This window comes from Pelodiscus sinensis, chromosome 4, assembly GCF_052426305.1.
Source record: "Pelodiscus sinensis isolate ZL-2025 chromosome 4, ASM5242630v1, whole genome shotgun sequence".
In the NCBI taxonomy this organism is placed as follows: domain Eukaryota; kingdom Metazoa; phylum Chordata; order Testudines; family Trionychidae; genus Pelodiscus; species Pelodiscus sinensis.
Genome location: NC_143055.1, coordinates 83,525,976 through 83,553,700, shown reverse-complemented (window position 1 = coordinate 83,553,700; position 27,725 = coordinate 83,525,976). Strand labels below are relative to the sequence as shown.

The 27,725-nt window shown below is 41.8% G+C and overlaps 1 protein-coding gene across 5 annotated transcripts in view; it reads left to right on the top strand.

Moving 5' to 3' along the window:
• Positions 1 to 27,725, top strand: part of ARHGAP10 (Rho GTPase activating protein 10) — a 275,716-nt gene that overhangs the window by 156,838 nt on the left and 91,153 nt on the right. For all 5 annotated transcript variants that reach the window (XM_075930012.2, XM_075930008.2, XM_075930007.2 and 2 more), the window contains 4 exons: positions 211 to 298; positions 4,372 to 4,430; positions 7,130 to 7,235; positions 7,871 to 8,030. In XM_075930012.2, the coding sequence (XP_075786127.2) occupies positions 211 to 298; positions 4,372 to 4,430; positions 7,130 to 7,235; positions 7,871 to 8,030 (413 nt within the window). The remainder of the gene's footprint in view (positions 1 to 210; positions 299 to 4,371; positions 4,431 to 7,129; positions 7,236 to 7,870; positions 8,031 to 27,725) is intronic.

The window sequence follows — 27,725 nt, the reverse complement described above, 5'->3', positions numbered from 1 at the left end:
AGATGACAATTTTGGATTTAAACTAACAAAAGTTTCTTAATTATTGACTTCAAATTCTATTCAGGGACCTTACCTTCTGTGGTTTTCTTTAGGATTATTATAATATTGTCTGATTTCACAGATACAAGTTTCCCCATGAATTTAACTTTGGTAAAAGTTTTAAAGTATGTAAAGATTTAGATTTGTTTTTCTTTTTTGCTCATTTGTTAGATGCAAAAACCTGCAGTGAAATTGATCTGGAAAACTCTGTAGATTGGGAAGTGAAGACTATTACTAGTGCTATGAAGCAGTACCTGAGGTAAGGTTCCATTTGTTAGCTATTCATAATTGAACTCTGTTTACCACTGATAGATGATGAAGTTTTATTATTGTTTTGGTCATTTGTTTTTACTGTTGTTTGGATGGAGGTCTATACTGAATACAAATCCACATTTATTTAAGGCACAATATTTACTTTAGGGATAGAGGGGAGTTCATAATGTCACAAAGAGCAGTTTAATGACTGACAAACTTCAAAATCTTCAGAAGAGATAAGAGTTTGGCTGATTGGCTGGAAATCTGGAGTCTGCAGAATTGGTCTGTATTATAAAATGTGCTGTTTCCAGTCAGGTTAGACTTTTCTCAGCAGTATTTCTTCCTTATGGTACTGTGGTACAGCTTGTTAAAAAAAAAAGGAGAAAAAAATTACAAAAATAGTATTAAAAGCTAATTTGAAATTGTTTATATTTTGAAATCTGAAAAATTTGACTAGCTTTATATTTTGCTACTCCCTCCACCCCCAAGGAACTATGAATTGCTAGGAGAAAAAAATGGAAGTGCATCTTCAGAGGTTTAGGTCTGTTCTGTGTCCACACCAATTTTCTTCTTCCCTGTTAAGATATGCAGCTGAATTATGTTAAAATGTATATCAGGAAAGTTAATATACTTTTCATATCAGTAAAGTGAACTAATAAAAGGCAAAGGAATTCTGAAGTTATCAACCTTGGTTCTTGAAGTATAGTTTAGAGGCTTCAGGGAGAAGAAATATTTATTTAAACGCACAAAACAAATTAATATTGGCCATCCATAAAATTTGGATATTTTCTGCAGTTATTTTAAAACATGAATAGAGTGAACTTGATAAACTTGAGTTTAAAAAAAAGTCAAGTGTTTCTGTAGTTGCTGTTATTTAAATAAGATTTTTTTTCATTGATAGTGATTTTTATGTTACTAGGAATTTTGCAACATTTTAAGGGGAATAATTTTCAGATGGTGGCACGCAGCACTTCTTAGAAATTAGATCCCTTAATGTTTGAAAGTTAGCCAAAAATTGAAGAACCCTAAATCAGTAGTCTGTTTTGACAATTATGGCTATCAATTTTTCAGTCCTCTCTGCAAGAAAAAGATCATGCTGTTGAAAGAAAGTTTCCTTCTGTAATCTTAATTGCAGTGTCTTTTGTGCTTAAATTGTGACTCACTCACCAGCACAACTCAAATAGAAAATGTTTGCACAGAACTGTTTGTGGTCAGTTCATAGTTAAATATTGACAACAAAAATTCATAAAATATGCATGTTCAAATTTTAAAAAATGATGTTTTGTTCCTTAATATCTATGTACTAAAAAGGTATATTAATGTATAGTCTACCATGATTATTCATTTAGCTCTAGCGTAGAGGATGTTATATATTCCCTTACATTTGATGTAATAAAATATTCTGTTACACTTCCTTATTTTTAAACCGAGACATCTGGTCATCTGCTCTGTTATGCCAGCCATGCAAGAAGGAAGATGGCATTCCATAGATATGGTTTAATTGACCCTCAACTTTATTCACTTACAGTATCTGGGAATATCCAGCAATAAATTGTACAGTACAGATCAATGTTCTTTCCTTTAAGACTTCTCCCAGTTTGAGAAGTCAGCTGTTTGACTTCCCCCTTCCTAGCCATGACACAGAAAAATTGTGTCTCCAACCTTGCCATCCTCTTATACGAGGGGCAGGAGTGGTAGAAAAAGTGTGTGGGAGGGTAGCAATGTAAGCGAGTGGTCGACTACCTGATTAAGGCTAGGCTTATTGGGTAGTCGAGTCAACTACTCAACCACTTGTTCCCCTCCCCGCCATTGCCTCTGTATCAGAAGCAGTGGGAAGGGAGGGAAGCAGGAGCCAGTTCTGGGGGCAGTCAGCTTAAAAGATAGTTCCCTCTTGCACTCCTGCTGTCTGCTCTCCCTTGCGATGATTCCTCTATTAGAGGCAGCAGCATTGGGCATGGAGGGGCCAAGGAGGCTGCCATAAAGCAGCCCCTGTCTGCAGTGGCCTAGGCTGACCACGGGCAGAGGCTGCTCCAGTAGCAGCCCCTATCCATGAGGGGTCCCAGAGGAGAGCTGGGATTCCCCCATGGACAGGAGCTCCTGGACCCAGTGCAAGCTGGGACTGAGCAATTCTGGCTTAGTCCCAACTCATGCTGGGTCCAGGAGCTGCCCCTGCTGTGGCTCTGCAGTTTAATTGTAGTAAGAGCCAGGCTGCCTGTGCGTCTGGCTCTTACTATATTTAAACTGCAGAGCCACAGCCAGGATAGCTCCTGTACCTGGCACAGGCTGGGACTGGGGAAAGCCTTTCATTATCGACTAATCACGTAGTTGATAAAAATTTTATCGAGTAAACAATTAGTGGATTTACCCACCGCCTAACATCCTTAGTGGAGGGGTGTTCTACCAGGTGTTAGAAACCACACACCCGGCTTCCTTAGGGGATATCTTCTTCTGTCTACCTCCAACTGGGCTGTAGGGCTAATGGGGGATACTCTGGTCTGGCTTGTTGAGGAAGAGGATATAGAACTCCACAGCTGGAAGAGGAAACAAGGGTAAGAAGCGGCTGCAAGTGGGGAGTGGGTCAGCATGGCACTACTGACTCATCCTCAGGCACTGGAAGATCTGAAGAGTTCAATAGGGACAATCCTAGTGGGAGAAGATCTTTTTCTCTTGATCAACTAAAGTAGCACCTATCCTCCCTCTCCGTGAGTTGGGAAAATGCCAGGTTTAGTCAGGACCTGCTTCTTTTGATGTGAGCTGGGAAGAAAATTTTTCCCTCACCACCAGATTGGCCTAGATCAGTGGTTCCTAAACTTTACAGCTTCACACCTCCTTCTTGATTTTTGAGAAACCCTCACTCCTCCCCAACTCTTCTTTACCATCATCCAATCCCCCTTTTAACAAAAAAACAAAAAACAAAACAAAAAATAAATTCGTAATTTAAAATTAAAAATAAACACAAAAACTTGGTATAAAAATTTATTCAAAATTAAAAATAAAGCACAACTAGTTGGGTTCAGGGCAAGGTTCTCATGGGGCTCTGGGCGGCGGGGGGACAGCGTACTTGTGGGGTTCTGGGCAGGGAAGGGACAGGAACAGCTTGGCTGGTACCTGGGGGGTCCAACAGCTACACCTTCCCTCTGGTGCTTCAGGGAGGGCTTTGTTATGGTGAATAAGTAAGGAAGTTAGGCTGTGATGATGCAACTCATATGTAAATAGGCTGTCAAGCAGGGGAGGTATACAAGATAAATGGACCAGATAAATGGCTTGGTGAAGGATTTATAAAGGAGGGGAGTGGTTCAAGATTCCTTTGACTGGCACAGCAGGGAACCAGGCCCCTTTTCTATATAGTCCACTTTTAACTTTTGTTTGGGGGAGGAGGAGGGAGAAGGAGGAACAAGGCAAAAATCTCACTTTTACTTCTCCGGTTATGTGGTTGGAGAAAAATGACTTCCCAACCCTGAAATAAAAAAGGTGACTTATGCAGTGCCCCCCAGCAGATCCTGAGAAAACGTTCTCTTTCAATCCCAGTGGTGAGAAGATGGGTACTACTGTCCCCTCATTGATAAAATGAGGGCTTCTCCAAAAATGCGCAACTGATGTGTGGATACAGATCCAGCCACGACCTCTTCCTCCCTTAGCTCCATTTAGATAAGTTCCTTCTTCCCACTCTTGCAGCCCAATTGCTCAATGCGCCCTTAAAGTGGACACAGACCCACAACACTGAATTGCAGTGACAACATGTTAGAAACGGATGAACAACTAGATACGTAGAATACCTATATTTGTCTTTCGGATGAGTAAATCTCAAAATGTATGGAAAGTGTTCATACTACATTGGAGGCCTCACGTTTGGGTCTTGTGTTTAACCATTTTATTTTCCCAGGATTGTACTCTTAAATGTCACACTTTCAATTTGTACTACATAAATCATTGAAATCCTGCAAGCTCCCCCCTCTCCTGCATGGAGAGGTGACTGCTTCTCATTGAAAAGCTTTCTATTTGTATTGATTCTGAATAGGAAACAAATGTACATGAACTTACTGTATTTAATGATTCCATGTTGTTTTTGTCTTCCAGAAGTCTTCCAGAGCCTCTAATGACGTATGAGTTGCACGGAGAGTTCATCATTCCTGCCAGTAAATATTTGATTATAGTTCAAATAGAATTATTTTATAATAGCACTGTTCTAGCACTCAGGAGCAGACATTGAAAATGTACTCTCAGCTAAATTGCTCATTTCAGCTGAATAAATAAGAGGTATAGGAAAAAATTGAAACCATTTAATATGAAGTTAGATGGGAGTATACCATCAATGTATTATCTATAGACACAGCGTATAGAAATATATACACTTAAACATATATAGATGTTCATAGGTACAAGTTCATGGGGAAAAATTTTGCTTAGCTTAGAGCATTTCACTCTGCTTTGATTTATAGAATTTTTTAGTTCAAATTCTGAAGTCTTGGATTTTTCCCCCCTCTTATACTAACTGTACCATAGTGAATATTATATTTTCAGTTTTCTTACAGTAGTTTGAGATGGTAATATTTTCATTTCCTTAAGCTATTTATACAGAAACAAATTTAATAGGATGCAGTATGCTTGTGGGAGGTGGGGGGGAGAAAGAGCTCCCTTGGATCTTAAAAGTGCTGTATGATCCTTGTTTTCAGAGCCATCTCTCTGGGAGGTCTGTATCCAAGCTGGCCTACAGGTGCCGTGTATATTACTAGAAGAAAGGAATGAACAAGCCAAATTAAACTATGGCAGTTAAAGTAAAGATTTAGAGAAGGTAGAAAAGTGTATTGGTAGATCAGCTGCATGGTGTCTAATGTTAATGGAATTGTCTGGAGGGGGTAGAAGTTGCATAAGGAAAAATGTTGGCAAAATAGCCAACCAATATTTAGCTGATTTGCTTTCCAGCCTGTGGCATTTCTGGCACTCCATGAGAATTGAAATTAAAGTAACGTTTTGAGGACAATTGTTTTAATGTTGTTGGCTAGTCTTAAAGATTGGGGGGGGAAGGGGAAAACAGCAGAATGCTAGTTTGTAGTCTTTGCATGAGTATTTTCATATGTCAAAAAAGAGAGAAATCTTTACTGATTGTTTATGTATAAAAAGGAAATATTTTCTTACCTTGTGCACAGTTAGCCCTTGAAATTCATTGCTATACATTGCAATTAAGGTGAAGACCATAGTAGAATTCACGACATTTAGATAAATGAGTGAATAAAGAGTTGCAAGATACAGGATTTAAAACATTCCCTTTTCCTAAAGGAAATAACAGTGTACGTTTCTATATTCCTTCCACTCCATTTTATTAGGGTCTCCTGGAAGATGTGTGTTTACTGGTCTTAAGAATACAGTATTCACAAATACTAAAAATGTATGAGGCCCACATGTATAATGGCTACACTTACCAAGCAAGGAGAAGATACTTGAACATCACTATTTGAATTTCAGCCATTCTGGGTTTTTTTTTTCTTTTTTCAAACTTCCAAGTATCTTTCTAACCTAAGTTATAAAAATACAGTCCATTCCTTTTTTTTGTACTGTATTACATTGTAGCAGAGTGTATTCCACCCTGTTCTCTTAACAAGTATTTATTGACAGTGACAAATTCATTTGATGAAGGGTCACTTTATCTGGTGTTCAGGATTCCACAGTACTCAGAAGGACTTTTACTGTGAAGAAAGTTTGATTGTTTTGGAGACATTCTGAATTTGGCTGTTCAGAAGTTTAAACTGTAGATGGCATTTTCCTTAGTGAAGGTCCACCAAGAATGTTCTCTACTAAAAATATTTCCAAATCTAGTAAAAGAAACTCTTAAGAAAAAATGGCATGTTCTCTTATAGTAATTGCCTAGCTTATGGAGTAAATTTAGGATAGTGAAGTCAGTGGAGTAGTATTAATATTAGAACTTCCCAGATTCAAAGTGTGTCATAACATCCATAATAGTTTTCTGATATGTACCTTGCTTTCAGTACTAACTTACAAAAACATAGGGTCTCTACGCTCACCTTACTATAAATCATTCTTCAGAATTAGTTTTAAGCCAAATAATAATGTAAAATAAAAAAGCTGATTTATTTTTTTATTATTTACAAATCTTTGTTTTCAGCTAATTAAGAACTTGCATGGCCTAAATTGTTTGTTTCTTTGCACATTCAAAGAAGCCATTGCTGCTTTACACCAGGCTCTGCTACCAATTACTCTACTGACAGCAGAGAGAGATGTAGTTGATATCAAGAATCCTTTATCCTGGTAATCTGACTCTGCAGCCTGGAGAGGGTTATTGGCCTACCTCTTCAAAAGGTGTTAGTTTTTCTCCTCTGAACCTTTTAGTCCTCTCTGGATGTTATTTTCCAGTGCCATTTCTAGTGCAAGGTGTTTTGAAGCAGTGTCAAGAGCTATGTAGCACCAACCAAGCTCAATGTAAAAGATAAGGATAATTAATAAATGTCAAAAGGATAAAGAAGCATCCTTTCGCACTTTGGTTTCACAATGAGATTCTGTAGCTTGTAACATGAACCTTTGCTCTGCAGTATATTTCTAAGCCACATGTGTGATGCAGAAGAATATCTGCATTTAAAAAAAAAATAGATGAACAGAGAAAAGGCATCCATTTACAAGTAGATTGAAATAACAAATGGACAGGTAGCACTAGAACAGGAGGCCTTGAAAGACACAGTATATGTATTCAATTAAGCTCTATTTGGGGATAGGATCTAAGTGCAAAACCAAAGTATGCTAGGAATGTTTTGTTTTGAGATAGGTGTGTGGGTGAGGAAGGATTTCTATCTTTGATATACACTATGTTGTTTCTGTTCTATAGAAAGTGGCAGCCCTGAGTCCAGAGTTAATGCTATCCACTTCTTGGTTCATAAACTTCCAGAGAAGAACAAAGAGATGCTGGACATTTTGGTGAAACATTTAGCGAAGTAAGCACCATGGCTTCTTTTATTAGTTTTCAGAGACCTTTTTCTCCCTTTGAAACTCTTGTTATATCTAGAGTTGGCTAAATTAATTGTGGTTGGAGCCAAGGCTGGTTGTGATGATATTAGACACAATACCAGGCACCAAACCTACAGAATAGATGAGAAGTTTGACTCATGCAGTGTGTGTTTTGGAAAGGAGAGCAGAAATCTAATCTGTTAATGAAGTTATGCAAGTATTTACTTAGCACTTCTGCCAGAAATTGAGGATTTGATTGTAGTGAGAGAGTCAATTTATACTTTCTCTGTGCAAATTCTGGCAATGAGAATACTAAAGGTTTGTTAGCAAAATTAGGTTGGTTTCACACTTACCAAAGCCCAAGGCTAAGTCCATTGTACACATTTAAGTTCAATAAATGGCAACTTTTATTTCTTCTTAAATGCAGATGGAAGAATGGCTTTTCTACTTTCCAAAATTCAACATTGTTTTATTTGGAGAAACTTTGCACAAAATAAACTTCTAAAATATGGATTAGGGAAATGAAATGTTTTCATTTGTAAAGTATACTATATTTTTCAAGAGAACTGGGAATTTTCATAACTTGTTTCCTGCTTTTTGTCTTCCAATTCTTTTGAAAAAGTGTTTCAGACCATGCCAAGAAAAATCTAATGACTGTAGCAAATTTAGGAGTAGTATTTGGACCAACCTTAATGAGGCCGCAGGAAGAAACCGTGGCAGCTCTTATGGACCTAAAGTTTCAGAATATTGTGGTGGAAATCCTTATAGAAAACCATGAGAAGGTAAGACTCTATGTTTAAAAAATGCTTAATAAAGTATATATTGAATGTTACGTGAAGTAAACATTACGTTTTATGGGCATATAATTTTACATATGTACATAGAGGTTTTTCTCATATGCCCCATTGTCTCCAAAATTATCACTTTTGTGTATGCAAACTGACCTATCAGCATACTTACCAAGCATATTCAGATGCATATTTATTCATAATGCATACATCTGTGCTAGTTGTATACACATGAGTTGTCATGAACAATTGCACATGCACAAAGAAGGGAACTCCTGTCTACTGCATGTGTAAATAGACTGAAAGTAAGTGATCTGTTTTCAGCTTTGCCATCAATTGTGTGTGATCTTGATCACACCACTTATACTTTCTGTGCCTGTTTTCCTCAGCTGTAAAACAGGATTCAGACTTTGAGCTTTATAGAACAAAAGCATTATTTGAGAAATATTGATAATATTCTTATTTAAAAATTCTCATTTAAAATTTCCATTTTCTTAAGTCATTGCTCTCTAGTATAAAAGTTACAATAGAATTTGCTTCCAGTTAAAGTACCCCACGCAGTGCTTCTTGGAGGAGACATTCAAAATAGCATCATGCATCCTCTCTTGGTTCCCCATTATTGCAGTTCTAGTAAGCATCCCACCCTTAGTGAGCCTTTTGGACCCACCTTGGCATCCTGAATTTACCCCCTGTCCCCTTTTTGGTGAGGCCTGAGAGAACCTGCTTGGCTCTTTTGGGTTCCTCCTGGATATAATTTCTTCTTAATTGGAGTGGTTGGCAGAAAGAGGTGGCAAATCCCAAGCCTTCTCACTCATGTTATAAAATAAACTGTTGCAGTAGATTGTGCAGAAATTAATATGATAATCTTTTCTCCTTTCTTACCTGCTTTGAGCAGTGAAATAGGTAACACTTGAAATGTCAACATCATCACTTCTCTGAGGGTGTGTCTACATAGCAGCGTTATTTTCTATTGTCCACTGACCCCGTCCCCTGCCGCAGAACCCTGTCCCCTGCTGCAGAACCCACTGGCACCCTGCCCCCTGCTGGCACCTTGTCCCCTGCCCCAGCACCCACTAGTATCTTTCCCCAGTACCATGTCCTCTGCTCCCACCACCACAGTTGGGGCTACATTAGTGAGGCAGGGGGTGCGGAGATTGGAGGAGTGATTTTTTTGCATCTCACTTGTGTGGCCCCAACTCACTTTTCTGTGGGTCAGTGACCCCTGACTCAAAACAGCTTCCCTGCTCTTCTCATAAATAAAGACAATGCTGAAACTTTTTGTGTTTGACATAATATTTTATTTAAAAATGAAGGCTGCCCAACAAACCCCCAATTGGGGCCAAGTCCCCATCTGGCCGCAGCATTATAACATTCCTGGAACCCCACCCCTCCCAAGACCGTAGATCTGAGCCTATCATACACTGGAACCCCCTGTCCTAAGTCTTTTACATCCCCAAACTCCTGCACCCCCACATCCTCAGTCTTCTGCCATAACACTCCTGCACTATCCACACACCTGGAAATCTGCATCATCTACACACTGCCCATTTTACTCCCAACCTCCCTGCCCTGAGCCCCTCACATATGCCAACCCAAACTCCTGCACCCTCACATCCACAAGCATGTGGCTTGCTCAGTACCCCAACACTCCCCATCCTGGAGCCCTCTCCCCGAGCCAGCATCCCCTTCTCCGCCTCCTCCTACATCCAGATTCCCTCCCAGCCCTAGCACCTCTCACCCCTTCCCACACCCAAATCCCTCATTCCCACCCCAGAGCCCACACATCCTGTCTCAACCCAGTGAGGGTATGGCTAGACTGCAGGAGTTTTTCCGGGATTCCAGAGGTATTCTGGAAAAACTGTTCTGTGTCCAGGGATGTGTTTGTTCTTCCGCTTCTTTTAGTGGAACAGCAAACGTGCTCTTTCAGTAACCCCTGTATTCCTCGTTCCATGAGGAATAAAGGGGCTTCCAAAAGAAGATGTTTTTCTGACATTTGGCCCAGTCTAGACAGAATTGGAAGAAAAAAAAAAGCGGCAGTGTAGCTGTATCCTAAAAGTGTATAAGACCTGGGGGATAACAAGTGATGGAGAAGAGGAGAACAGAGGGCAGGGCTTCAAGGTGGGGTTTTTGGGGGAAGGATGGGGCAGTAAATCTTGGCTTGTTCTGACATTTAAAAAGTGATCTTGGACATAGAGGTTGGAGACCACTGTGGTAGAGGGTGCCTTTGAGTGTCTCAAAGAGGGGTTCTGCTGCTGTCTCACCCATCTGGACCTTGGCAAGCAGAACGTCCCCCATGTGGTGGTGGCATTCTATGTTCTTCGCAATATTTGTGAGGAGAAGGGGGAGACATTCCTGCCAGAGTTTGGGGCAGAAGTTGAGCGGCTCACCAGGGCTTTTGAGCAGCTGCACACAGCTGCCATCTTGTAGGCCCACTGTGGGGCTCTGTGCATCCAGGAGGCCCTGAGGAAGGGTTTCAGACCAGGCCAGCTGTGACCCTCTCCCCTGGGCCTCCCCACAAGGGGTCTCTGCATTGTCCCTCTGTTCCTTTCCTTCCACACTCCTCCCCTGTTGATAAAATAAACCAGACCTTTTGTTTTGAACCAAACAACTCTATTTTTTGTTCAGTTGGGGTAATTGTAACTAGGGAGGGACTGGGGAAAGAATCTGGGGAGGGAGGAGAGGCTGAGGGATGGGGCTTGGAGTGGCACCTGCCTCAGGTGGTCCCACCACTTCAGTGGCCACAGGAGGAAGGGGGGATAGAGGGAGAACCTGGAGGGGTGGGAGTGGGAGGGCATCTGCTCAATGGTAGCAACCAGGTAGTCGATGGCAGCTGGGTATGCCACACACATGTGGCGGGTCTCTTGTGCCAGCTCCCACCAGGTGGTACGGCGCAGTTCCAGAGATCGCTGGAGACCATGTAGGCAAGACACATGTTTCTGCTCCAGGCCCTCACAGGCTCGTCTGTGGCAGTAGCTCCCACAGAGTTGGGAAGCTGGCACAGAAGGTGTTGCAGGCACCTAACTCACAGCTGATCCAGCAGTAAAGAACAAAGAGAAGGGCAGTCATCCCAGGAGACAGAGTACATGAAGCTTACCCTCATTTCTGAGGTGACATCAAAAGGTCTTGGGTCAACTGAAGGCAATGTACTTGGAGCAAGGCCATCTGTGGCTTTCACAGTGGGCCCTTTTCTGCAGGGGCACAGATGTCCCTGGGAGGAGCCTTGCTACCCCCATGTCCCAGGGACAAGGAGGCATGGGAATATGCCAGCCAGGCCAGGAGCTTGCAAGTGGGACTTGTTGCATAAAGCCTCCATTCGAGCTATTACTTGATTTTACACATGGATTTTCTGGAAATACATTAAACTGTAAGGTCCTGCCAACACATGGCGTAGGCTATGTCTAGAATGCAGGCTTCTTTTGAAGAAGCTTTTCCAGAAGAGATCTTTGAGGAAAAACTTCTTCCAAAAGAGAGCATCTACACAGCAAAAGCGCATCAAAAAAGTGATCTGCTTTTTCGAAAGATAGCGTCCACACTGAATGGACACTCTGGGTATGTCTAAGCAACATGGCTCCGTAGACTGAGCCATGTAGATGAGTTTACTAGACATAGGAAAATGAAGCTGTGATTTAAATAACTATATAGTGGAGTGTTAATTCCTCAATCAATACATCCATACTAGTGGAACCCAGTGGGAATTTTTTGGGTAACAGGACAGGGGTGATGGAACGGTTTGGCTTTCCTCCATGCTGCACACAGGCTAGGTTCAGCAGTAGCGGTGTCTTGAAGGAGAGGACTTCTGTCCCTGCCAGCAGGGGGGAGGGAGGGGTGTTGGGAGAGGTTTGTGTGAGTCGCAGATGCCACTTTCCGGGGAGGGTGCTACTGGGGTCCCCTCCACTTTCTTCCCCTCCCTGCAGGCTCTCCTAGCAGGAGCTCGGTGTCCTCTGCTATGCCTGCTAAGGAGCAAATACTGCCCCGAGAGAGCGGGTATGCCCATGTGCCGTGAATGACACTGCTATGTGTGTGTCCATGACCCCAGCCTCTTTAGAGGTGGCTTGTGGTGGGAGGGTGTCCCACTACAGAGCTGGGAATAAAACAGGCTTCTCCAGAAACCCTGTGAGCAGGAGCACAAGAGTCCTCTGGACTGGCTCTCCACATGCACAGGCTAGGGTGGAGTTGATCAAAGTAGGGGCAGGTCTGGGGTGCTGCCCCTGATAGGGAGCTGTGCTCCCTAGCCTTAGCATAGGCCTGCCTGAGCTCCTTAACTTTCATGCGCACCTGCTCCGGGGTGCTCATGTGGCCCTTTTGGCCCATGCTGTCAGTCATCTTACTGTAGATATCAGTGTTCCTGTGCCTGGTGCGGTGATCCTGGAAGTTTAGCCTTGTCTTACCAGATCTCAACAAGATCCAGGATCTCCGCACCAGTCCAGGATGGGGCTCGCCTCTGTCTCCGGGCAGGGGCTTGGGAGTGCCTGCAGCTGTGCTTGCAGCTGTTGGGGGACTTAAGTGGCATGCTGGGGTCTGCCATGGCAGGGAATGCTGAGCTGGGCGCTGCTGTGTGGCATGGTGTCAGCAGCGCTAACATCGTGCCACAAACTGTTTCCCCTGAGTCTGCAGTTTTATGGGCTGCAGGGGAGGGGAAACTATAGAGTTCTGATGAGTGTGGACAGAGTGACCCCCTGGGCACCTGTGGGAAGCCTGTAGGCCACTTATTTTGAAATAGCTCCAGCTGCCCTATCTACACATGCCGTATTTCAAAATAACTCTTTTGAGAAAGGCGTTATTCCTTGTAAAATGATGATTACAGATTTTGGAATAAGATGCCCATTATTTTGAAATTATTTAGAAATAACTTCATTGCTTTGAAATAACACTGCTGTGTAGACATGCCCTGAGTTAGTCTACATTCATCTGAATTGGACTGTCTGTCTCCCTTGGAACAATTGTTTCAGGTTCTGTAAAAGAACCCAAATATAATGTTGGTTCTTATTTTTAAAGCTACCTCCGCGTTTGTTGTAATTCTCTCTCAATATATTTTAATTTAAAGGTTGGACTATGGAGGCCAAAAACAAAAAGCTTCCTGTAAAAGGTACTGGTTTGCCATATGGGCGCATACACTCTGACTCCAAGCTAGGGTCTATTTAACTCCTGCTTATCTAGATCCCTAAACAAGGTTTACAAGCATAAAACCAGGCTGGTTCTTTGTCATCTCAGCTGCTTATAGTTCATTTGGAACTAGTCACTGGTTGAATGTTTGAACCAGCAGTTGTTGTGGTTTTTCATGTTTCCTGTAAAAAGAACTGTAGCAGAGAAGTGGAGAATGGAAGGCACAATAAAGTGATACAGCATCAGCTTATACAACTTAATCTTTTATGCCTCTTTAGGATCCTGAAGGGTCATAATTTATATTTTTTTTCTTAGAAGGGCTTTTAGTTTCTGCCTTTACCCTTGCCAGCAATGGTCTGTCTGTCTGACTGACCCTTTTCTGTCATGCACAGAGCAGCTGTCACCCAGACTGACAGGAATCTCTAAGATGGACTTGGTGTATGATGACCAAACTGGCAGGCAGACACTTATAAGGGCATCATAGTCATTACATATCAGATTAACATGTTTTCTTTAAAAAATGAATTTTCTTTCTTTCGCTTCCAAACAGTTGGCAGTGTAGGCAGTCAGGTGTATTAGCAGGAAGGTGCTCATCTTTGCATAGTCGTCTTGATAACAAAACTTCTATGTGCGTCAGATTTTCCAGAGAGACTCACATTATTTTTATTTTATTTATAATCTTGGTAAAATCCCAGCAGACAGTCTGCAGCTGTGGGTACAATCCTGGCACGTTAAACATGTAGAGATGTGACATTTCATTCAGCTGTAAATTTGTTTCCTTGCTAACAATTAAATCATAGAATCTAAAATTGGGATAGTAGTAGTTTTGTCAGGTCAAGACTGAGGGCACATCTTCACTACAAGCTGGATTGACAGGTTGCGATTGATCCTTTGGAGATAGATTTATTGTGTCTAGCTGAGCGCTCTCCCATCAACTGTTGTACTCCACCAAAACGAGAAGGATAAGCTGAGTCAACAGGAGAGCATCAGTTGTCAACTTACCACAGTGAAGACACCACAGTAAACAGATCTAAGTACATCCACTTAAGCTATGTTATTCACACAACTTCAGTTATGTGAACGTAAGATGATGGCCCCGTTAGTGTAGACAAGGCCTTCGGTGCACTGTGAAGTTTGAAGTAACACTTACCCAGCTTGTGCCTGCCCAATGCATGCCTCTAGCATTCTGCAGAGAAACTTCTCCTTTCATTGGCATTAACATTTTAAAAAAACAAAACATAACTTCAGAAGTGAGTACTGAGCCAGGTTTTCCAGTCCAAATTCAATTGGTTCAGTAGGTTTTAATCAGTTAAAATGATAAAACTGAGCGTGCCACCTTTTATGATGCTGTCAAGCTGTCATTAAACATCATTAGTGTTCTCTAGCACTGCCGTATGGGCAGCTTTGTTGAAGGATCTCAACTCATTTTTAGTAAGAGAAATAATTAGTTAGGGTTACTAGCTTTGAGATAGTGGTGCAGTAACAGCCATCATCACTCAACTGAATCCTAATTAGAGAACTTTTATACAATTTATATGTGAAGAAAAAAGTGGCTCTGGGCTTTGCCCTGGAATAAGAATAGCTTGTTTAATCCAGAAGCTATTTTTTAAGCATTGTTGAGTACGTTATTTTCTTCTAGCTGGAAAACAATCAGTGCAGCTTTCACCTTGTTTACAGATCTTGTATGTATTTCCAAATGGTGGTAGCAAAAGAGAATTATAGTAGTTTTTGTTGCAGTGGTTCAGGCAGGGGTGCCAGCTGCTGCAGCCGGCCTCGGGCCACTCCTGACTGTATATAGGCTAGTTACTCTGCAGACGGTTTTAAACACAGCTAGGGATGTGAACGAGTCACTGGCACCTGTCTGTTTAAAGCAGGGCTACTCAACTTTGGAAACCCCGGGGACCACAATGATACTCACAGCACATGCTGAGGGCTGCACTTAGTGTGGTTGCATAGATATGCAAATAGCTTCTTTCACACTAACGGGCACGAATACAAAGACTACACAGCATGCAGGCCCCATTTAAGTCAGTTCTGCTAATATTCATAAAATATTTACCCAATTTCCACCCATATGACAGAACTTTTAATGAGCAATGACCGTCTAGGAATTGAACAACTAAAACACATATCAACAGAAGACCATTATATTGACTCGCTATTATGGAGCATGGTCCCAGTGGAGGCCATGTTCAAAGGATCCCACCCATGGGCCGCATGTTGAGTAGCCCTGGTTTAGAGGGTAAACTCTTCAGCGCAAGAGCCATCTACTAGTTTGCATTTGCACAGTAGGGTTCCATTCTTCCTTGGTTCTTAGGAACTACTATAGTAAATATAATTAATACCATCCTTTGATGAAAGAGGCCTTGATGTGTGTATCTCCTTTTATTGCTCCTGGGGGCTCAGGAGTATTGTTTAACTTTTTCCCAGTTGTTCTGGCCTCCAGATCCTGATAAGAGCTGTCCTAATGGTCTCTGCCCCGGGTACCATTGGGGATATATGCACTCAGGAAGAGTGTTCTTGCAGTATCTGGCAGCATGAAGAAAGTAAACATCATTGTCACCAAGCAGCATAATGTTTTAGCCTGTCATTAGACAGTCCAGGGAAATGAATGTAACCATCACTATCTGAAAGGGTTACTTGTGTGTCACTGAATAAGCATACCTTACCGTGAAGCGTGTTGGTTTCTCAACCCTAAATTAAGCTTCCATTTAAAAAAAAAGAAAAAAAAGCTGAAATTAAATAATAATAAAAAAAGATACTACAGGGGAGTAAAAAGATAATATTACTTCTCATTGACAAGAAAATAGAGAAGTGTAAGTATGAAGAAAGAATAGTAAGAAGAAATTACAAAAAGAGGAGAAAATGAAGTTTACAAAGGAAGAAAAAAACAAACCAAAACCTTGAGAGAAGGGCCAGACAAGAGTCCCATAAGGAAAGAAGGAAGCTGGAGTTTGCTAAGGAAAGAGAGCAAAAAGTAGTAAGGAAAGAATGAGACATCTCCCCCAGAGAATTTAGAAAATTAAATCCATAGGCAAATGCCATCTAAACATGTTTATTTTTAAAAGTTATGTTAATTGCTGTTGGAAGAATTAAGAATTTATTGATTCTTTTTTCCTTCTTCAGCTTTATAAATGTTAAGGGCAGTTAACTGGATATTATGTAGGTTAAAATATATCTATATGTCATGTCATATAGTCTAACAGGGAACTTAGAATGAAGTACTAATATTTGAATATATCTTTATCATTTAATTTTTAAGTAGATGTATCACAGTATTTGTGTATTAAAATTAAAAAATAAATTAAAATTTAAAATTAAAAGATAGTTTGATATAGAGTAGTATTTTAATATTTTTCTAAAACTTAAAACACTTTTGTACCCAGAACACTCTACAGACACTAATCTCTGCAGTAGTCATAAAAGGTGTAAGGAAAATGTAAGGAAAATGTATCCTCCTTACAGATGGGAAAACCAAAGCAGAGAGATGCAGGTCTGCAGAGTTAGCCAGGTGTGCTTAGCAACACTTCTGATGACTGATAGCAGGGCACTATTACAGTGGAGCACTGAAGACCCTCTAGGACTAGGAGATGAAGCCATCTCTGAAGATAAAATTTGTCTCCCTCACCTGTCTTCAAGGAAGAGTGGAGAAGCAGATCCCCAAAGAAGGGGAGAGGGAACCTTAGACTTAACAGATCTGTCTCAGTGTTGGAAAGCTTGACATGCCACCTCAGTACCCTTTGCCAGGAAGACCGGGGATAATGGACGGCCAAGGTATAACATAAAACTTCACTGAGGTTGTTGAAAAAATCTACTTTGAATACTCTTGCCCTGGCATATGCTTATGTTTATGCACCCTGCTTCCGGCGACAATGTGACCTTAATCTATCGAGCATTTAAGCTTACGCTTAGTGTTAAGCACATAAGTAATCAGTGACGTCAGTGGGACAATGCATGTCCTTAAATGCTTTGCTGGATTGGTACTATTAAAATCAACCACGAACAATCCATGCTGTACCCTAGTGGATGGCAACTTAGCAAGGAGTCCTCTAGATGGGGCATAGAGTGGTTGGTTTTTTTAAAGTCCTTTCTCAGTCCTAGGGACATAAGTCCCACGTAATAGTTGTTGTACCAGGGAGACCCTGGTGGAAGGAAGCCTCCATGATGGTTCAATTAACTGAAAAAAAAATCAGTGCATTCATTTAAAAAAACTTAAATCTTAGAGTAGTTTATATTAGAGGAGGCTGTGTATCTGACCTTCATCCAAGATTGTAATTGCTGCTGACATCAAAAGGAACCTAGCCTGGTTGGGGGTTTTGTAGTACATGGTTCCAAGAAAAAAAAGTATAAAACATCAAATCCGTGTAAACACAAAACACAAGCATAAGCTCTAAAAGCAGTCTGTCAAAAAATGAACTACAAGTACATCCATGCACACATGCATTGCATGCAAATAGTCAGTTCTTCTATCTGTATTCCCACATGTGGTAGATTACTGTGGAATATTTCAAGTCCATATAACATTTCCAAATGGAGTACTCTTTTGTGCTTTTTAATAGAATGCATCATTGACAAAATTCCTTGCCATGCAAACAGAAATGAGACTAGTGAGTGGAATTCAGATGACTAATTCTTTGGGGCTAAATGGCAAGGCTTGTTAAGGAATTGCTTTGCATGTGTTTAGCCTACGGAAATGACTGGAAGGTTCCAGAAGGAACACTGCTAAATATATTTGGTAAGAAAAGGAAATCCTAAGTCAGGAAATTTGCCAGAAAATGTTTTATGAGACAATGTAATTACCGCTTTCTTGAAGATGTGAAAAAAGTTAACCCTTTCCTCAGACTGGCATGCCCTGAAATTATCCACTACTGCAGCTTCCCTTCATGAGCGAAGTGCCAGAATTTACAAGATTCCATCTTTTCTCTTTTGTCTAAAGTAAACAGATCCAAATTATTGTGTCTAGTCTCAGCCAAGTGGATGTGAATAATCTATTTTGAGCCAATATCTGCCTATATTGTTCATGAATTCTGATCAACTTTGGCTTTATTGAAGATGTCTTTAGAATCATGTGTATGATTAACTTCCACAGCATTTCTCACATAGTGCAGGCAACACCTTTTATTGCAACACCTGTTTAAGCTGAAAGGAGGACAAAAGACATTTGACATGGGTTTAATCAGGCTTCAAATTTATTATTAGATGTCTGGGACTAGCCGGCAGATAACAGTGTATAGGGCAGGTAACTCCATGTTCATTCCAAATAATTATCCGGGGCCTTTTACCAGCTCCCCCTCTTTTCCATCCCTGTGTCTCCAGCAAACACACTGCTGGGACGTTACCATATCCAGGGTGAGAGGCTTCCATCCACTTCCCTTTTTTTTCATCCTAATCACCTTTCCTATAGAGTACAGGCAGTCCCCGGGTTACGTACAAGATAGGGACTGGATGGACTGTAGGTTTGTTCTTAAGTTGAATCTGTATGTAAGTCGGAACTGGCGTCCAGATTCAGCCGCTGCTGAAACTGATGAGTTTCAACAGCGGCTGAATCTGGACGCCAGTTCTGACTTACATACAGATTCAACTTAAGAACCCCAGGCATCCCCAAGTCAGCTGCTGCTGAAACTGATCAGCGGCTGATTCCAGGAAGCCCGGGGCAGGGGCTTCCTGTAGTCAGCCACTGGTCAGTTTCAGCAGCGGCTGACTTGGGGACGCCTGGGGCAGAGCAGCTGGGGTGCTACTGGGTTGGTCCAGTAGCGCCGCCGCTCCTCGGTGCTACTGGACCAACCCAGCAGCACCCAAGCTGCTCTGCCCCAGGCGTCCTGATTCAGCCGCTGCTGAATCTGACCAGCAGTGGCTGAATCAGGACGCCTGGGGCAGAACAGCTGGGGTGCTGCCCGGTTGGTCCAGTAGCGCCCAGAGCGGCGCTACGGGACCAACTGGCAGTGCCCCAGCTGCTGTACCACAGGTGTCCGGAGCAAAGCCATGGAGCACGGGGGAAGCGGGACAGCCCAGACGTGCCGTGGCTGTCCTGCTGCCCTCGGGCTCCGCGGCTTGGCTTTGCTTTGCCCCCCCCCCAACCTCCTGGTCTGCAGACCAGGAGGACGGGGGGGCAAAGCAGAGCAAAGCGGCGGAACACGCGGGCAGCGGACAGCCCAGACACGTCTGGGCTGTCCGCTGCCCGCGTGCTTCGCGGCTTTGCTCTGCTTTGCCCCCCCGTCCTCCTGGTCTGCAGACCAGGAGGTTGGGGGGGGGGCAAAGCAAAGCCAAGCCGCGGAGGATGCGGCCAGCAGACAGCTGTCAGCTGACCGCGCGCTCCGCGGCTTGGCTCTGCTTTGCCCCCTCCCCCCGTCCCCCTGGTCTGAAGACTAGGAGGACGAGGGGGGGGGGGCAAAGCAGAGCCAAGCCGTGGAACGCGGGATCAGCTGACAGCCCAGACGCTGATCGCGCGCTCCATGGGCTGTCAGCTGATCGCGCGCTCCGCGGCTTGGCTCTGCTTTGCCCCTCCCCCCCCCCGTCCCCCTGGTCTGCAGACCGGGGGGGGGGGGGGGGGCAAAGCAGAGCCAAGCCTCGGAGCGCGTGGGCAGCAGACAGCCCTGTCCGCTGCCCACGTGTTCTGCCGCTTTGCTTCCTCTCCCTGGTCTGCTGGAGACCAGGGAGAGGAACGGCCCCGTTCGTAACTGCGGATCCGACTAAAATGGATCCGCGTAACTCGGGGACTGCCTGTACCTGCACTGGACATCCACCCAAGACTTGAGCAATGAGTTGTGACCTACCATGTATCATGAGATGAATGGACAAAGCTCTTCCTCAAATCCTCTGTGGGGAAGATGGAAAAAAAACCCATCTGAACTCAAGCCAATATGGTGGTAAGGGAAACATTCTTTCCCAACCCCTTATAAAAGGGACAGCTAACATAATGCCCACAGCAGGTGGGCATTACCAAACCTGGTATTTTACTACCTGCCAGGGAGGGAGGTTGCGTCCTGGCTTTACAAAGAGGAGGCTTCCAGCACTCAGATGTTCCTTTTCAAACCCTGCATTCCCAAGTGACAGCAATATTTTGCAGCAGTTTTAATCTCTCCTTGCCCCCAGACATAAAGCACCATTCCCTTCATTCAGCCAGACCAGCCTAATCCTCTCTCCCGCCCTCACCTTTTAAAATTCAGTGGTCATTTGTATTGTGATCATGCCATCTGTCATCAGTCAAGATCAGGGCCTTCTTGTGGTAAATGCTATACACAATATAATTAATATATGGGCCGTATTCCCAAAGCACTTATGGGAGCTAAGTATAAAATAAATGACAAGAGATGTGTAAACAAATAAATTGGAGAGCGCAAGATATGTTTATTTAAAGGAGTAGCAAACTACAAACTGAATTAAATACAAATCCTAGAAGGATTTGCCTAGAAGGAAAAATAGTAGCAGGATTCTTCCTGTGTTAGTCAAGACCTAATGCATATAATTCCCTTTATTGTGTAGGGTCTGGCACCATTCTCAAAGTTCATGGTTTAAACCATTTCACTCCCATGTTTCAAACTTCAATGGACAGATTGAATGCTGCCTGTATTCTCCATGTATAATTTTTTACAGATGCTTGTGTTTCATTTTGGGGATCTAAGGAAACTCTCATCGCTAAAGATAAAATGGAGGAATTGTCTAGTTAAGTTTGGTGAAGCTATTCTTTGGCGACAACCTAGCTCAGTTTTATAACATTCCCCTTTATCTTTGCAGCTGCCTGTTACTCTCTTTTCCAAGAAAGAGACTTTCAAATTTTCTTTTGGAATTCTTTATTTGCTCTTTTAGTAACTAAATATGTGTGTTACATTTGGGAAAGCTATGAAATAGGATTATTTTGAGTAATTCACCCTCTTGTTTAAAGGCATTAATTGTTCCTTTAATTCTATCATAAGTAAACAAGATGTGTGGAGTGTGCTATATCTGGCTATGATTTAAAGGGAAACCCCTGCCTTTTTTTTATTCTCATTGATGCAAATACTACTAGCATTAAAGTAAAGTAATGAGATGGTGCATTTCTGCTCACTCCAAAGACAGATGTTTTAATCCATGAATATCAATTGTGAACTCTCTCTGTTCTGAATAGCAACAGAATTTGGTGACTTATTGCAGTCTGTTCATTGCTATCAGGAGCATTCGTATCATGAATTGGTAAAATATGGAACTAGAGCAGGATACAGAGAAAGCTGGAGTTCCTTCACTAGGAATGCTACTTTTAGAAAAGTCTGAGTCTGCAAACTCATAACTTCTAGTTGATCAAAGGATAGAAATTTTAACCTTATGTTTCTCTCCTCTCCCACGGCTGGTCTGTTAGATAGCAGTCTCTTGGTTTAGAATCTATGTATAGTTTCTGCATTATAATATAAACATGAGCCACACAGTTTAAGGAGTTTCAGGGGGTAGCCAAGTTAGTCTGTACAGGATAAACTTAAAAAAACAACAAAAAGCCTGGTAGCACTTTATAGACTAACAAAACATGTAGATGGTATCATGAGCTTTTGTGGGCACAGTCCATTTCTTCAGATGATTGGATTTATGAGTTTAGGACGTGCAGACTCAAAATAAATAGTGGAGAAGGGAAGGGAGAGGGAAGGAAAAAGAGAAGGGTGCACGAGGAGCAGAGGGAATGAAAATATCAAAGGGAAAAACAAGTAGGCAGAGCTGGTGCCTATAAGCACCTAAAGATTGGATAGTTAAAAGGAAGCGGGTAAGGATCAAAAGGAACTAACACAAGAATCCACACAGAGAGCTGTTCGCACCTTCATTGAATGTTAGGTTGGTAAGTCCCAGCCTTCCATTGTCTCGATTGAGGAGATGATGATCAGAGTGAGAACTGAATTTGTGGATGAATTGTAATTCCAATGCCCCTCTGTGTATTTGACTAGTAGAACTGGTTTGTCACAAGACAGCCACCTGGAGATCTTTTAAAGAGTGGTTAGGTAGATTGAAGTGTTCCCCAACAGTTTTCTGTATGTTCCCTTTACGGATATCTGATTTGTGTCCATTGATTCTTTCCCGTACGGACTGTCCACTTTGTCCAGTATATATAGCAGTGGGGCATTGCTGGCGTTTGATGGCATAGATCAAATTACTGGATGTGCAGTTGAATGATCCCTTGATTTGGTAGCTTATGTTGTTGGCTCCAGTAATGAATTTTCTTGTATAGATATGTGGGCAGAGTTGGCACTGATTGCAGGGCTGGGTTCCTGGATGCTTATGATGTGGCTGTGTAGCATGGTTACCGGAAATAATTTGTTTCAGGTTGGGGAGTTGTCTGTAAGCGTGAATAGGCTTTCCCTTCCAAGGCCCCTGAGAGTGAGGGATCATTTTCCAAGATGGGTTGCAGATTATGTATAATGCGTTGGAAGGATTTGAGCTATGACTATATGTAATAAGTGGAATTCTGTTGTTTTATCTTTTGGGTCTGTCTTGAAGTAGTTCATGTCTGGGTACTTTTTTTGTCTCTGTCAATCTGTTTTTTCACTTCTCCAGGTGGGTATTTCAGTTTTAGGAATGCTCTATAAAGATCCTGTAGGTGTTTGTGTTTGCCTGTGGGATCAGAGCAAATCTGGTTGTATCTTAGGACTTAGCTATATACAATAGATTGAGGCTTACCTTCATGCCTCCAGCTTCCATCCAAGACACATTTCTCAATGAGATAATACAATATACCTCAACATCCGTATATTGAAACCATCCCTTGCAGAACAAACTAAAATGTTAGTCATGGTCTTTCTCCCCCTCATGTTCTTCCTCATCATCACCATCAGTGGTTGGCCTCCTGGTATATATTATAATGTGTTGTTCTAACGCCACTATGCCTAATGCATTTTCAGACGTTTCACCCCTTTTCTTTATTTATAGTTCCTCTCCTTAACTCATATTGGGTACCCTTCTTTCATAGGATATTAATTCTTGTAGCCTATATACATCAATTAGTTGGCATGGCATACCAGGAGTCAGACATCAGGTGACTATTTTATATTTTACTAACTTAAAATATTCGAAGTTGGTATAAACTAGAATCTCATAGTTACCTACCTGCAGATTCGTCAGTCAACATTCTGTGCTATATCTTATGATCTAGGTTTACTCTTGGCTATCTAATTGTTAGGATTTTGGGGGGCCTTATGCCTTGATCAGTTTGAGGCTTGTAGGCTCATTGTAATATTGCCTATACTTATACTTAGGCCCCACCTAATAAATACCAATATTTATAGGCTAGATGAGTCAATGATGGTTCTTATTTCACTATAATTATGACTTTTCCTTCATTGATTGTTTAGGCAGTCTACTTGGTTGCACTGATCAGAAATTTTTTTCAGCCTTAAAATTATGGATATTGTATAATCGTATACAGTGAGTTACAATGAGATTTAAGCATTGAAATCCAGAGGTGCACGTTTGCATCCTGTACAGTGGCTTGGAATCAGTACATCAAAGATCACATGACCTGTTGCTGCTGGACCATTTGTTAGTGAGGCTGATCTGCCTGTAACTGGACCACCTACAGTGGTGACCCTGAGAGGGTAAGCAATTTTACAGGTTCCATTAAATTATTGTTAAATTTTATTGGCCAGTCATAATTTAGGTTTTGGTGAAAAACCTTTTTTAAAGCTGTGCAGAATAAATATCTTTTAATCAAACTCAAATTAACTCTTTTAATCAAACTAACCATACTAAAATAATGTTTTGGTTTGGATAGAAATATTTTCCTATTTCTAGGAAATACGCATCAGATTCTGGAAATAAAGTGAAACAAACTAGCTATTGTGTAAAGACACAAGTGAAACTGATATACTACCATCTAAATTGAATGATTTTTTTAAAAATATGTATTATGAAAAAATTAAATGTTTAATTTTAGCCATCTACTTGAATGATAACATTGGTGAAGAGATGTGTTTTTAAAATAATATTTAGCAAAACTTGTCCAAAATGTTAATCTTTTGCATTAGTTAAGCAGTACTATAATTTCTATAGCAATGTTTTTAGCTAATAAATAATACTTAGAAGATTGTATGATATTGATTTTTTTTCCCCCTCATTGTTAGAATTATGATCCATAATTGTGCCTAAAAGATGACTTTGGTGGTTGAGTTGTCCATTGATGATTGGGTTGTCCTTTTTGCAGAAGTTTTTATCAATGTTAGATAGCATACTCCCTATATTTCACCTTGCACATCCCAACACTTTTTTGGTTTTCTCTCTATACTAAAGCATTGACTTATGCATGCCTGCTTTGTTGCTTTATGTTGCAGAAGAATGAAGAAATAGCACAACTAATGTCTTCATTGCCTCAAGGGATAAACTGAATGTAAATTCCAGCAGAGTAAGTTCATATTGTGAACCAGTCATATAATTTGCCTTTTATTCTGAGCATTGCTATGTTTCTAATACGTTTTTTGTTTTTGCTTTTGTACAGGTTTCTGAGTATAAACCCAGTTAGTTTATTACTGTCCCACAAAAGCTAAACCAGCAAAGAAGAAATTCTGGACATGATGAGGTTGCCCTAAAGTACTATTTACTTTGGAACATATTCTTGTAAATTGGAAAGGTAGGGAGGCGCATTGGGCTTGTAGGATATCTGGGCAGAGCCTTACTCTTGGTCCAGATGGAGAACTGTTGTTCAATAAAGATAATTTGAAATGTATGTGTGTCATTTTTTCTTCTATTTAGCAATTGTAGTACACTCATGTATTGCTGGGAAATTATTAGATAGAAACTAGTGTTTGTTGCACTGAATGTTTTGTGGCGCTCCAACTATAATACCGTAACAGAGATCATTATCCTGGTGGCAGAGAGCCATCAGTCCAGGACCGTGAGTGACCTTACTATTCCAGCATCCTGTAAATGTGATTAGATGTCAGATTACAGTATTGTGATTATTGCGTGTATGGTCAGGGCTAAAATAACTGCTTATTTTATGTGTGAATACTCTAAGAATCCTTAGGGTTTTGCCAAATACCAGGAACAACTTTAGGACCGTCTTTTTAATGTTCTGCTCCTCCAAAATGTTATGGCCAAATTCCCCAATATTTTCCCTTATTTTCATCTCACCCAGCTTTTCTGCTTACTGTTTCCATTCCACTGCTTTTGGTTGAACTCATCCCCTAGTAATCTAAAGAAGATGGTGTGGAGTCAGGTTCCTTTCCTAGAATGGCTTCTGGTAAACATACTTCAGTTCATTGAATTATCTGGGCCTGAGACCAGAGAGACTACATTGACTATATTGGTGTCCTAGTATAACAGCAGTGGCCACAGTTCCATCTAATGTATATTTGAGAGACTCATTCTGTCTGTCTGTTCAAGAACTCCTCCTAAACAGTAAGAGCTAGGGTCACCAAATTCGGTTTACAGCTTGTCCCTGACTTACGAACGAGTTCTGTACCAAACACTAGGTCGTAACTCGATCTGTCCATAAGTCGGATTACATTCATTTACATGCAGCCGTGCTGTTTGTAAGTGTGGATTTCGTTTAGTAACCTGGGGACCGCCTGTATAGGAGGTTGGTTGGAAATACGAATGGTTGTAACTTGGGAATCAGCAGTACAGCTTCCTCTTACCATAACTTAAGGAAGGACAGAGTTTGGTTATGCTAGGGAAATGTGATGTGCTTAGAATGGGATTGCTTCTCATAAAATCATACAGAAGAGAGAGAATCGCATAGGAGATGAAAGGGGCTGGCAAGCAGTGTGCTGCTCCCACCATCTGAGACTGCCGCAGCCCAGAGCCTTCCACTCTTCAGGCAAGCTGGAGCTCCACCCCTCCCCATTCATACAGGAACATTGCTGGCTGTTCTCCTTCATCAGGGAGCAAAGCAAAGTGCACAGTTTTCTGCATTCCTCACTCTGGCTGGAGAGCACATAGGGCAGACGAATCTGGACCTGCCCCACCCAGGGAACATGTATCCCTCCCCCAGCTGTGCCTGCTGGAGCTGCAGCAGTCATGGAGACTGGGATGGGGCAGTCCTCTCTCCCTAGGGCAGCCTGCATACTGAAATCCTCACCCCACCCCAGATCACTGATTTAAATGAAGCATGTACATTTTCATTTTATTTTCCAAAAAACAAAAATTGAGTTAAGAACCCAATCAGTAGCGGGTATGTATATAATACATAGCAGACTCAAAAACTGTGAATTAGCGCAGCTGATTTGGGGCTTCTGTGGCAGCAATTTCTCTGGGCTCCAGAAGCAAGAGCTCTAGCAAGAGTTAGAAATCTGGAAGCAGAATGAGTTAGAAGGGAGTTGCTATTAATCTGGAATTCTGTCTGTTAACACCATCTGTTCAGTATGGGGAGCTGCAACAAAATGTTTGTGTCAATTGCCATGTGGCATCTGTTAGTGGAATGCAGTTGAAGGAACATGTTGAATTTGGCTACTCTAGGAAATGCATCCAGAAACCTTATAGATCCATGTTTAGAAATTTTAATAACTATAGTAAAAGAATGATCTAAGTATGGAATGTAAGTGACTAGTCAAGTCAAAGTAGTTGCTCTCTCCCTCCCCGTCCTTGCTGCCTCTATCAGGCTTAAAAGCCTGTTCCCCCAGCACCAGTTCTGGGGGGGGGGGGGGGGGGGCAGCGGAGGAAGAGGTTCAGTGGGGACTGGGTGTGAGCTGGGAATCAGCTATCCCAGCTCGCGCCCAGTCCCAGAGTCTGCGCCTCTGTTTTTTAAATGTAATAAGAGCTTCTGGGCTCTTACTACATTTAAAAGGAAGAAGCACAGCGGGAGACTGGTTGTGAGCAGGAAATTAGCTGATTTCTGGCTTGTGCCTGCTCCCAGATGCTGCGCCTCTGCTTTTTAAATGTAGTAAGTGCCAGGTGGCTCTTACAGCATTTATAAAAGCTGCAGTGGGGTTAGCTCCCGGGGCGGTGTGAACAGGAGCTGCTTAGTCTTGGCTTGTGCTGCCCCGGGGAACTAATCCCGTTGTAGTTCTGCAGTTTAAATGTAGTAAGAGTCAGGAAACCTAATAAACTATCTTGTTAGTCTTTAATGTGCTACATAGTCCTGTTTTTTGTTTGATAGACTAGACTAACATGGCTACATCTCTGTTACTATTCTAGGAGTCAGGTGGCAGCCCAGCGCCTACTACATTTAAACTGCAGAGCCGCAAGTGGGGTAGCGCGTGCCCCCTCCATAGACTAATTGAGTAGTTGATGGAAACTCCATCGACTACTCAATTAGCTGATGATCTGTATTTTAACACCCTTCATCTTAGCGAGACTTGATTTGTTAGGTGTGGTATTAGCCAAGGTGGTTAGTGTTGAGTTCAGTAATGTATTATTTCTGTACTACAGAACAGAAAGAAATGAGTGAAACATCTCTGTGCTTAAAAAGCTCACCAAAGAGGCACATCTCTTTCCTATAGCTTTTCCACAGGAGACTTGAAGACTAACCTAGCAACAAGGTAAGTGTATGTAAGAAATCCCTACATTAAAAGTAAATTGAAACAATCTTTAAAAAATAAATCTTTCTCTCATTCCATATGAGCATATCGGGGGCAGACTTGAGAGTAGTTTTTTATTGCCACCTGTTATAATTGTATTGGTGCTCAGGTATCTTAGTAG